General features: G+C 42.4%; 1 protein-coding gene across 1 annotated transcript in view; it reads left to right on the top strand.

Annotated features, from left to right (window-relative positions):
- TRPM1 (transient receptor potential cation channel subfamily M member 1) overlaps positions 1-12,179 on the top strand; it is a 73,872-nt gene extending 61,693 nt beyond the window's left edge. Inside the window, exons 26-27 of the mRNA XM_027521187.1 lie at positions 791-923; positions 10,589-12,179. Of these exons, the coding sequence (XP_027376988.1) occupies positions 791-923; positions 10,589-11,846 (1,391 nt within the window). The 3' untranslated portion in view covers positions 11,847-12,179. The remainder of the gene's footprint in view (positions 1-790; positions 924-10,588) is intronic.
- Positions 12,180-12,750: the final 571 nt, after the last annotated feature.

Here is a 12,750-nt window from a genome sequence, read left to right as displayed (position 1 = left end):
TCCAAATGTTTTACTGTGTTACACTTAAGGAGAATGGGAAAATATTCCTGCCACCTTGCCTCTATCCATAAAATATATGGAAAACATTTCTCAGAAAATCATGCTTGGTTTCACGTTCCAAATAGCAGCAATTTGAGTTGTGTTAAAAAGTGAGCTGTTTAGGTGTCATGCAACCCAGCAGACCCAGCCAGACACTCTGTGCTTGAAATTTGAACTTCCAGTGAAAGGAACCAGTTGGGAGCTTGGGATTAGCAGATGCAAACTGGTATATATAGGATAGAAAAAACAATAAGATCCTACTATAGAGCACAGGAAACTATATTTAATACCCTGTGATAAACCATAATAGAAAAGAATATGAAAAAAAATGTGTGTATAACTGAGTTACTCTGCTGTACAGCAGAAATTAACACAGTATTATAAATCAACTATACCTCAATACGCTGGAGGAGGGCATGGCAACCCACTCCAATATTCTTGCCGGGAGAATTCCCCGGACAGAGGAAGCTGGCAGGTTACAGTCCATAGGATCACAAAGAGTCAGACACGACTAAAGTGACTTAGCATGCGTACCTCAATAAAAATTTTTATTAAAAGTGAGCCGTTCATCTCCAATGGAAAGATGATCACTGATATTACAAAGAGTCTTTGTGTGATAACCAGTTCAGGAGGTAGGGTGCTGCCTGCAAGGGATAGGGAAATGAGCTTGATTAAAGGTGGCCTGTGAAATTCACAAGGACGCACCTACCTGGCTGATGTCTCACGTGGTAACCTCTTCTGCTTATGCTAGAGCTGTTTCTCAGCGACGAGGAGCTGAAGAGGCTGCACGAGTTTGAGGAGCAGTGCGTCCGGGAGCACTTCCAGGAGAAGGAGGACGAGCAGCAGTCTTCCAGCGAGGAACGCATCCGTGTAACCTGCGAGAGGTGCACCTGGGGTGTGGCCACCGGGGGAGCGGGGCATCAGGGCAGAGGGGGACATCAAGTTCAATTTAACATTCACTTGCAGTTCTCCTGTTGACCCAACTTTGGCTTTTGAATGCGTTTCCCTCCCTGAAATAGTGTGAATGTTTCAAATGATGCTTATACATTGTATAAGAAGTGAACGATGACATTTATCGCAAATATCCCAGGCCAAAACCAAACCAAAACAAACAAAACTGTGACAGTTCCCCAACCTCAAAGCGGGTGCCTTTACAATGCAATACATGGGGAGAACCATCAGCTGCAGTGCCGTGTAACTGCTGGGGACGTTTCTCCCCGCCCTTGACATATGTGCCAAGGGTGGTCTGTCCCCAGCTTGACCTCCTCATCCTGACTAGTGCCCTCCTTGCTCCTTCCCATCACCTTTCCACCCTCAGGGAACAGAGGTACAGGAAGGGCAAAGTCATCTGTCCTGGCTACCCATCGAGATCACCATCATTGCTTACAAGCTACATGAACTGATTGCCTGTGCTTGGGAGTCAGTCAATTAGCAGAGGAAGGCAGGTCTGGGAGGGACAGAGAGGGACTTGTTCCATGCTTTGTAGCATTGCGTTTCCTGCAGCTGCACACCACAGAGCAACTAGCAAAGGTGGACAAGAACAATCAACCCACACTACGGACTTTTTTTTTTTCTCGCATTTTATAGTCTTTGAGAACCTTGATCACTTCATAAAAGCAACTGAAGCTTGTTAAAGTGCATGAGAATTGACAAGACATTGTTCCAAAGACTTTAATGGACAATGTCCGTAGAAGGATGAGCATAGCGAGGGAGCCATGCCTAAGGGGATTCTGGAGCATCATTCTTTTTAAATTTTACTTATTTATTTTATTTTGGCTGTAACAGGTCTTAGTTGCAGCACTGGGGAGCTTCGATCTTCATTGCAGCATGCAGGATCTTTAGCTGCAGCACGAGAACTCTTAATCAAGGCACGTGGGATCTAGTTCCCTGACGAGGGATCAAACCTGGGCCCCTTTCATTGTGAGTGCAGAGTTTTAGCCACTGGACCACTGGGGAAGTCCCCTTCACCCTGGAGTCTTGAGCATTTAAGTTTTCTGAAACCATGTATTTCATGTCTGATATACATGTGTATACCAAGAAACTTAAAAACATGGTACAATGTCAAAAGAATATGTCAGCACATAGTTCCCAATCAGGGGCCCTAGCAATTACAAGAGAATACATGATACACAATGAAGTCTTCCTGGTGTGTGTTTAGGCCACCGACTCTGCCCCAGGCCACAGGAGGGATGGTGCCCCAGGCAGCTGCAGGGCTCTGTCCCCTCCCGACTCATACACCTAGTCACCTTGTATTAATAATTCTACCAGCCAAACTCAAGGGTTATCTACACCAACTTTTGGCCTTCATACTTTTCAATAAAACTTTGAGACACTTCTTTGCTGTTTTACTGGTAATTACTAACCTTTCAAGATTATAAAAAATGGTTTCTGTATGAGAAGGATAAGGTGCCTCATCTTATAACCTAATTTCCACGTTTTAGTTATACATTAACTTGACTGTAATCACAGGCAGTGATTTACCATGGAAACAGTGCTCTTTCACCCTGCCTGGCCCCCTCTCCCTTTCCCAGCATTGTTTGGATTTTTACCATTCTTGGATCAAGGCTCCAGGAATGTGATTATCAGGTTGCTGCCAAATTGCGTTTTCCTCCTGGGGCTCCTCGCACACGTAAGAGGAATGAAAGTGTGCTGGGGCTGGTGGCAGGGGGTGGGGAGATAGTAAAAACACAATGCTTTCCATTTCCCTTGGCTGTGTTCTCAGGGTGACGGGAGCACATTCCTGCCCCTCCACTTCCCTTTGTTGACGCTTTCTTGGCTGAATCACAGGTAGACGCCAGAGACAGAAAGAGGAGGGGGTCCAGGAGAAAGTGGCTTTCCTTCACCCTTAACCAGGACTGGGGAGCATTGGGTGGGGAGAGGATCTCTGTGAAGGTCTTGGGTTTCCTGTAGGCTTAACAGGAAATTAGCAATTGATCTTTTGGTATCCTCTTCCCAAGTACCAGGAAAAGAAGATGCTGGTAAGAAAGATGCTTCTAATAAAGACATAACAAAGAGAAACAAGACAGTAACTGCAAAAAGACCTGAAAGAATGATCAGTCTTAGAAAAGAGGTGGTGATTCCTCTGATGGAGAGTATGCTGTCCACATAGGAGTGGGGAAGGTGGGGGAAGAGCTTACCTGAAAGTCTTAATCTTATAAATTCATAAGAGTCAAGGATGCTTAGATGATAGAAGAGGGGTGGGATGAAGTGGTGGAGTTTCAGTGTGCCTGGTAAATGACAATCTCACTCCTTATGTGACTTTGAAAGCCAAATCAGAGGTCATTGTAGACATTGGACTGAGATTAAAAACATCAGCTTTATTAGTAATACATTTTGTGCTAGAGGATGTGGATCAGGTCTTGCCAAATACACACTCCTGTCCCCACCCAGGCACAGGCAGCTCCAGGAGCCCATAGCCCCCGCTGCCTTCTCCCCTGCTAAGCTTACTCCATGACTCTGACAAAATGAGAACCCACAATCCCGCAGGCAGCGGGCTCCCAAAGAGAGAGAGAGAGAAAGAAGCACACTCATGTCCTTGTCCCCACTCCAGAAAATCAGTTTTTGTCAAGAGTAAATGAAAGGCTAGAGAGAGGCCAAGAGTTTTATATGAATGGAAAATTCAGACATGTAAGAAAGCAGCAGTAGGAATGGGGAGAAAGAATGACCCAGCAACATTAAAGACTTGAAGCCAGAGGGAAGATCCGAGTTCATCTTGAGGGGAAATACGGTAGGAATGCCATATTCCTGCCAATAAAACCAAGAGATTTCCTGGTGGCAATAATGACAACCCAGTTGTGACTCTTTATTGTGTCAAGTCAGTGTGGCTCCATGCCTCTCAACCTGATGGCAAGGATGCAGAAAGTGAATGATGCTTGAGGTACAGCAAAAGGGAGGCCGATGGGGGCCTGGGCTGCTGAGAACCAGTCAGTGCGGGTACCATGGTGATGTCAGGGTTCACAAATGGCAGCAAAACATATTACATCACCTCCAGCCCTGTTTATCCCTGCCCAGCCCTGGAGTCCTGGTCATGATGGATGAAGGCTTAGGGACTGTCACTGCTATGTTGGAAGTAAGGGAGAGAAAACCTAGGATATCAATAAGAGCTTCAATGAGGGCCTGACCAGAGTCTGGCCAGAGCAGAGAACAGAGTCAGGAAAGGTTAATGATTTAGATGACCTGAATTCTAGAATCCAAGGAGCTTTGAGGTCTGCCTGGCCAAGTTGCTGTGTATAAATGATGTGGCACGGAGGCAGAATCCCAGAGAACTTAATATTCTTCAGCGATTACTAAGTCTTTTGCTGACTGAAAAGAATGAATACAGAAGATTGAAGACTCAAGTATTGTTCTTTGTTTAGTCTTTCACATATAAAAACTCCATAAGTAAGCACAACCAGGTGCCACCCTGGGTGTTCTCCCTACAATTACTAAACTTAAAAGGCAGCCCCATACGAAGAAGCAGATGGGAATTAAAATAGCTGAATTTCGCCTGGATGAGACAACTCTATGATCTATAGACCTGGAATGAAATGACAGTGTAGGAATAGTCTTAGAACTCAACATAGATGACCATGCAATCTTGAAACATGGGTCTTGTCAAGTAGGAACCGGACCTGGTTGCTCCACTAACATTATATTTTTATGTTACCTTTTAACTCTATCATTAAGGAAACATACCCATATAATTTGTGAGATGCCTTGCAGGTAAAGGGTGATTGTTTCACATAAAAAAATGACTGTACAGAAAATGAGTTTTAATAACTGGCTTACTACAGAGCTCCCAATGTCTGTGTTCTGTCCTTTGCAAAGACACACAGGACTCTTACCATGAGAACATGAATTTGGACCTCATATTTTTTAATTTATTTTTATTTTTAATTGGAGGATAATTGCTTTACAATGTTGTGCTGGTTTCTGCTGTAGAGCAAAGTGAATCAGTTATAAGTAAACATATATCCCCTCCCTCTTGAGCCTCCCTCCCACCTCCCATCCCACCCAACTAGGCCATCACAGAGCACCAGGCTGAACTCCCTGTGCTATACAGCTGCTTCTCACTAGCCTGGACATTATATTTAATAGATAAGAGTCTATGAAAGTCAATAGTTATGCCCTACTTAGGTATATATTCTGTTGGTGCATGCTAAGTCGTTTCAGTCAAGTCTGACTCTTTTTGACCCCACGGACTGTAGCCCTCCAGGCTCCTCTGTCCATGGGATTCTCCAGGCATGAATACTGGAATGGGTTGCCGTTTCCTTCTCCAGGGGATCTTGACCCAGGGATTGAACCTGCATCTCTTATGTCTCTTGCATTGGCAGGTGGATTCTTTACCACTAGTGCCACCTGGGAAGCCCAAGTTACTGCAAAAGTTCCACTGATTTATAGATTGTTGTGCCTATTATGTGAATGGAATGGAAAACATTATTCACAGAACCTTAACAAAAATGCATTTTGGTTAAACTGCTTTCAGGTTTAGTGGTATAAGATTCAAATTTAAATCCTCTAGGTATTAGATATACTGAGATACGGACAAAAATATTTGAAGATCTGTAACCATTATGACCAACCTAGATAGCATATTTAAAAGCAGAGACATTACTTTGCCAACAAAGGTCCGTCTACTCAAGGCTATGGTTTTTCCAGTAGTCATGTATGGATGTGAGAGTTGGACGGTGAAGAAAGCTGAGCGCCGAAGAATTGATGCTTTTGAACTGTGGTGTTGGAGAAGACTCTTGAGAGTCCCTTGGACTGCAAGGAGATCCAATCAATCCATCCTAAAGGAGATCAGTCCTGGGTGTTCACTGGAAGGACTGATGTTGAAGCTGAAACTCCAATACTTTGGCCACCTGATGTGAAGTGCTGACTCACTGGAAAAGACCCTAATGCTGGGAAGGATTGGGGGCAGGAGGAGAAGGGGACAACAGAGGATGAGATGGCTGGATGGCATCACCGAATAGATGGATGTGAATTTGAGTGAACTCCGGGAGTTGGTGATGGATTGGGAGGCCTGGAGTGCTGCGATTCATGGGGTTGCAAAGAGTCGGACACGACTGAGCGACTGAATTGAACTGAACTGAACTGAACTGAACCACCTCTACCCATATGGTCATGTCATTCTATACCTGTTCAGCACCTAGAGTTCAGGGAATCCTTTCATTGAAAGTTTTTAAAACTAAACTGAAAGTACAACTCACAGAAAGCATCTATAAAAGAAAAGAAAAAGTGATAGACTGGATTTCATCAAAAGAAAAAACTTTTGCTCTACAAAGACACTGCTATGACAATGAAAAACGAGGCACAGACTGGGAGAAAACACATGCAAATCACATATCTGCTGTAGGGCTAGTGTACAGGATATCTAAAGAACTCTCAAAACTCAATAATAAGGGGGAAATGATCCAGTGAAAAATGGGTCAGCAACTTCCCTGGTAGTCCAGTGGTTAAGAAACCACAATTCTAATGCAGGGGGTGCAGGGATCTTGCATGCCACAAACAAGACCTGGTGCAGCCAAATAAATAAATAAACATTAAAAAAAAAAAAAGAACTGTACACCAAAAGAAAAAGTAGTCAACTAACTGTATGATAGCTTTAAACAGAAAACATGACCTTAGAAATATGACATTATTGGAAATATGTCTTCGAGAGGAAATTGACTTTATTTCTTGGGTAGGCCATGGACCTAGAACAGTTTTTTGTTCTGTGCTGAAAAGAAAACAATTAAGATGTCAAAAGTCAGGAAAGTCCGTATCTCACTGTGAGTTCTGTTATAAACGATGGATTTTTCTTATATGTTTTCCTGCCATTCAGTGTGTAGAGACGGGACCCTTTCCCAGTGATTTCCTCCATCCCTTCTCTTTCCCCTCCTGAAATGGAAACCCCTCCCTTGATTTCCATACATGGATGTCAAGATTTGTGAAACACACTTAAGTCATCATGTTACAAAAGTTACAAGTCAAGGCTGGAAGGGGAAATAGTTTTCCAAGTGTCCTTTCTGTTAAATCATCTCAGAGAGAAGTGAATGTCACCTGGTTCTTTCTTCCTTCTTTCACACATGCTCTAAAAACTCAATACAACTTCCCTTGATTTGGCATAAAATGTGCCATCTCCATACTGTAGCTATTTAAAAATGAGCTTGAAATAACATTCTATTTAGTTACTTTTTTATTGGAGTATAGTTGCTATACAACATTGCATTAGTTTCTGCTGTACAGAAAAGTGCATCAGCTATATGTATACACATATCACCTCTTTTCTGGATTTCCTTCCCATTTAGGTCACTGCAGAGCCTGAGTAGAGTGCCCTGAGCTGTACAGTAGGTTCTTGACAGTTATCTATTTTGAAATAATATTCTTAACTTAAATCACATCTTGAAGCTTTGTTTCCTCCACAGCTTCAGTTAAGGGAGTGGCTACAGTAGGGATGGGGCATTTCTGAGACACCTAAAGAGGCGTCCTACACACAGCGGGGTTATCTATTCATCACAGGGGAGGAGGGATGGTTAGGGAGATGTCAGGTGACAGAATCAGATGAGTCTGAGGTCTCCTTTTTCTAAGTGGCTGATGATGCTGTCTTCTGGATTAGGTCACACAAGGGATAAGTCAGGCAGAGAATTAGAAAAGATTTGAGAAGATACTTATCTCTATTTTACCAGCTTATTTATTTTTAAAAGTTTGCACAGCTGCTTTATCTCAAAACTCTGTGTTTGTTCAAGGACCTCAAGTCTGTTCCAGAAGCAATATGGTTTCTAACACAAAAAGAATGAATCCTCGTGGCAATGGATTTGAAGGGCGTGAGAAGACATGACATTTAACAGAGACAATTAAGTTGGACTTGAAGTCATGGAAAATTAGGAGTGAAAAGTTCTTATTGGTCCCTGAAATGCAGGAGGAGAGAGAACCCTTAGAAACTGTAGTTGGGTTCCCTATGGTTGTTGTAGTTGTTTAGTCACTAAGTTGTGTCCAACTCTTTGCCACCTCATGGATTGTAGCCCACCAGGCTCCTCTGTCCATGGGATTTCCCAGGCAAGAATACTGAAGTGAGTAGCCATTTTCTTCTCTAGGGGATCTTTCTGACCCAGGGATGGAACCCACGTCTCCTGCTTGGCAGGTGGGTTCTTTACCACTGAGTCACCAGGGAGGCCCAATGGTAGGGAAGCTTGGTTGGTTTTTTTTTTAATATTTATTTGTTGATTTATTTATTTATTGAACCATAGTTGATTCACAATGTTGTGTTAGTTTCAAGTGTACAGCAAAAACGATTCAGCTATATATGTGTATATATATATATATATATATATATTCAGATTCTTTTCCTATAGAGATTATTACAAAGTATTGAGTAGAGTTCCTGGTGTTACACAGTAGGTCTATCTTGATCATCTATTTCATATACACTAGTGTGTGTATGTTAATCCCCGTAGGGAAGCTTCTAAAGGAGGAAGTCACATCTCCTCATACATGGTGAATTTGGTGAAATTGGTCCTCCTGGTGGCAAACTTCCAGGAAGCCAGATCCTTCCTGTTCAAACGATGTGGTTTCCTAAGGGGCATAAAAATAGTCCTCTCCCTATGAAAAGAATTAAGAATAGAATCCAAGGACCCTCCCACACATGAGAGCACAGCTGTTCAATGCAGCCAACAGAAGTAGAACCTTAGCAGGTTTTAGTTCAGGCAACATTATGAACTAAACACAGGCTATTGCCTGATCATCTAAGAATTAAAAGAAAATTCAAAAGCAGATATTTATAATCTGCCATGATCTTCCTTACAATCCCATAAGGGAATACCAATTATTAAATATAGTTAACAATTTAAGTTCATTGGTATTTCTCAGATAGCTAAATGACTACTTGTCCCTGAAGTAAAATATCTGATAATCTGAACTTAATTATTTTTGCATTAAAAAATTATTTCATTGAAGTATAACTGATTTATAATATTGTATTAATTTCTGCTTCAAAGTGATTTACTTATATACATATATATATTATTTTTCATATTCTTTTCCATTATGGCTTACCCAGGATATTGAATATAATTCTCCGTGCTATACAGTAGGACCTTAATTATACATTCTACATATACTAGTTTGCATCTGTTAATCAGAAACTCCCAAACCTTCCCTCCCACTCTCCTTCCCCCTTGGCATCCACGAGATCTGCTAAGTCTATGAGTCTGTTTCCATTTCATAGATAGGTTCATTTGTGTCATATTTTAGATGACACATATAAGTGATATCATTTGGTATTTGTCTTTCTCCATATGACTCAGTTCACTTAGTCTGATATTCTCTAAGTCCATCCACGTTGCTGCAAATGCCATTATTTCATTCTCTTTTATGGCTGAGTAATTCATCTTCTTTATCCATTCATCTGTTGATGGACACTTAGGTTGCTTTCATGTCCTAGCTATTTTAGTGCTGTTATAAACACAGGAGTTCCTATATATTTTCGAATTATGGTTTTCTCTGGATATATGCCCAGGAGTGGGATTGCCGGGTTATATTGCAACTCTAGTTTTAGTTTCTTAAGGAACCTCCATACTCTTTTCCATAGTGGCTGCACCAACTTACATTCCCATTGACAGTGTAGGAAGTTTCCTTTTCTCCACACCCCTCTACAGCATTTGTTATTTGTATACTTTTTGATGAGGGATATTCTGTCTGGTGTAAGGTGATAGATAGCTCATTGTAGTTTTGATTTGCATTCCTCTAATAATTTGTGATGAACCTAAACTTAACTATTAACAATGTATTTTCTGAATCCCCTGAATTTCAAATAAGGATTTGAATGTATTTATTTTGTCATTGTAACCATTCCTTGCTGACAGCTATACTCAAATCTCACGAACCTAAGTGCTAGTGTCTTCCTTTATCATCAGAGGCAGTGTGATGTGCCAGCTTAGACAGCAGAGCTGGAGCTCATGCTGGAGCCCCAGTGTTTGCCCGCTGTGCATCCTTAGGCAGATTACTTACCCTCTCCTTGACTCTATTTCCTCATGGGTAAAATGTTGTTCTTCAGTCACTAACACTTCAGTGACCCAATGGACTGCAGCTGCTAGACTCCTCTGTCCATGGGATTTCCCAGATAAGAATACTAGTGTGGGTTGCCATTTCCTTCTCCATGGAATCTTCCCAACCCAAAGATCCAATCTGTGTCTTTCTACACTGTCAGGCAGGTTCTTTACCACTGAGCCACCTGGGAAGCCCCATCAATAAAATGGGGGTGTTGAAAAGACTGCCTGCCTCATAGGGCTGCTGTGAGATTAAACAAGCCTAGAGTAGGACCTTGGTGAGTATGTATTAATACATATATAAGGTACTTGGTGTGATGAATGGTAAAGAGCACCGTATGTGTTAACTGTACTTCTGTTGTTTCCTGATGTTCCTCAGGGTAATTTTAGGTGGTTATATTAGGAGTGTGTGACGTTTAAAAATATGCCTGAGTCCCATGATTCCCCAAAGCCTGAAAAAATCATACAACAACAATAACGTTAATTTTTGGTTTTAATCTTTAGTTCATCTCGGTGTAATACACCTTTCCCTTTGTATTCACTAGAGTTGAAAACATGTCAATGAGGTTGGAGGAAATCAACGAAAGAGAAAACTTTATGAAAACTTCCCTACAGACTGTGGACCTTCGCCTCTCCCAACTGGAAGAACTATCTAACAGAATGGTGAATGCGCTGGAAAACCTGGCGGGAATCGACAAGTCTGACCTGATACAGACGCGGTCCCGGGCCTCCTCGGAGTGTGATGCCACGTTCCTTCTCAGGCGGAGCAGCATCAGCAGCGCCGATGGCTACAGCCTGTATAGGTACCATTTTAACGGGGACGAGCTGTTGTATGAGGATACTTCCTTCTGCATGCCGCCAGGGGCAGCGTCCAGGAAAAAAGCCGGTTCCTTCCGTGGGAAGGAAGAGAAGGACCAAAGGACGTACCTGGCCCCAGAGCGCCAGGGCAGCCTTCGCTTGCCACCCAGTACTGGCGCGCCAGCATCCCCAGACCGAGGTCAGCTTGCCTCCGACAACTGCAAGAGCAGCTCGGAACCGAAGTCAGGTCCAGATACTGGGATTTCAGCTGAAAATGATGAAAGGCAGGTAGACACTAAAAAAGAAGAAATGACTTCCCCAAATTTAAGTCAAACAGATGCTATACATGGAGAAGACAAGTCGGATTTTCAAAAAAGCACTCAGCTGACAGTGGAAACCACAAAGGTAGAAAGCACCATTTCTTATCCCTTGGAAGAAACAAAGACAAGCCACTATTACCCTGATGAGACGTTCAGCGCTTGTGAAACTCTAAAGTCCAGAAGCTTTGTGTATTCCCGGGGAAGAAAGGTGGTTGGTGGGGCTAACAACTGGGGTACAGCCGGGGACCCAACATGCCCCTCAACTGTTCAGCAGTGGACCACGGAATGGAAGTATGAAGTTCAAAAGATTATGCGATCTCGGAGCACGGAAATACCTTCCTTTGCATCCGAAGCTGCACTGCAGGCTGAGCATTGTGGACATTTCACAGACAAGGAAGATGAAAACTGTGTTTTTAAAACAGCCCCTCAGATCTCTCGCTTGTCTGTTACTGACAGAACTGACAAGGAAAACTTACTGTCTGTGAAAACACACCAAACTTTGGGATTCCCATCTTCAAGGTCAAAAAGTTTACATGGCCGTCCTAGGAGTGTGAAAGCCCTCCAGGGCAACTTACACAGACCTGGACATGCCAGCAGTGTAAGTAACTTAGTAGTTGTGTCTGGAATTACAATGGAAGACCCCAAGGTTCAGCAAGAGAAGACTTCCTCAGAAACAGAGTGCTAATGTGTTTTGTTTCTTTGGTTTTTACATCAGAACCACAGATGAGTTCCATCTTGGTCATCTAAACATCATCAGTTTCTGAAAACATTTTCATTAGAGATCTTTGACCATTAATTTAATTTACATTTTGATTAATTTAAAATGTAAAGGCACTAAACTTTAAGTAATAGTTTGGTAGCATATGTTAGTAAACTTAGTTCTTTTTTAAGTTGGAGTAGGGTCAAGAAAAGTGAAGACTCCAATTGCTTAATCAATAGGCAAGAGCCTATGATCTCTTTGGGGCTTCCCAGGTGGCTCAGAGGTAAAGAATCCACCTGCCACTGTAGGAGACCCAGATTCAATCCATGGGCCGGGAAGATCCCCCGGAGAAGGAAATGACAACCCACTCCTGTATTCCTGCCTGGGAAATCCCATGGACAGAGGAGCCTGGGGGCTGCAGTCCTCGGGGGTCACAAAAGAGTCCAACATGACATAGCGCCTAAACAGCAATTACAACAATCTCTGTTTCTGAGGACCAAAAACAGCCAAAGACATGCTTTTGGGTGTCACCAATAGTTTATTTAAGGGAGTAAGCAGCTATGTGAGAAAGGGAAATGAAAGAAAAAGCAAACATGAGAAAAGGAAGGGTGGAAGAGAAAACAAACTAAGAGGTGCAAGAAGGGAGGACTGGAAAGGGGACTTAAGTATCATATCTTCTTTATGGGTTTTTGTTTTATGTTTTCATGTTTTAAAATTACACAATAAGAAAAAAAGGCCACGATTATATCAGAGGTCACACTGTAATAGGGTAAGGTGACCAATAGTTTTGTTAATGTGTAAAAATTGTGTCCCATATGAATCTTCTTGTTGTCATATAGTCCTGGATGCCAAATACAAATTAATTGTACTTCTGTCTATTGCAATGGTC

This window comes from Bos indicus x Bos taurus, chromosome 21 (assembly GCF_003369695.1).
Source record: "Bos indicus x Bos taurus breed Angus x Brahman F1 hybrid chromosome 21, Bos_hybrid_MaternalHap_v2.0, whole genome shotgun sequence".
Classification (NCBI taxonomy): Eukaryota; Metazoa; Chordata; class Mammalia; order Artiodactyla; family Bovidae; genus Bos; species Bos indicus x Bos taurus.
The sequence above is the reverse complement of the archived record's forward strand: the minus strand, read 5'-3'. Positions and strand labels throughout refer to the sequence as shown.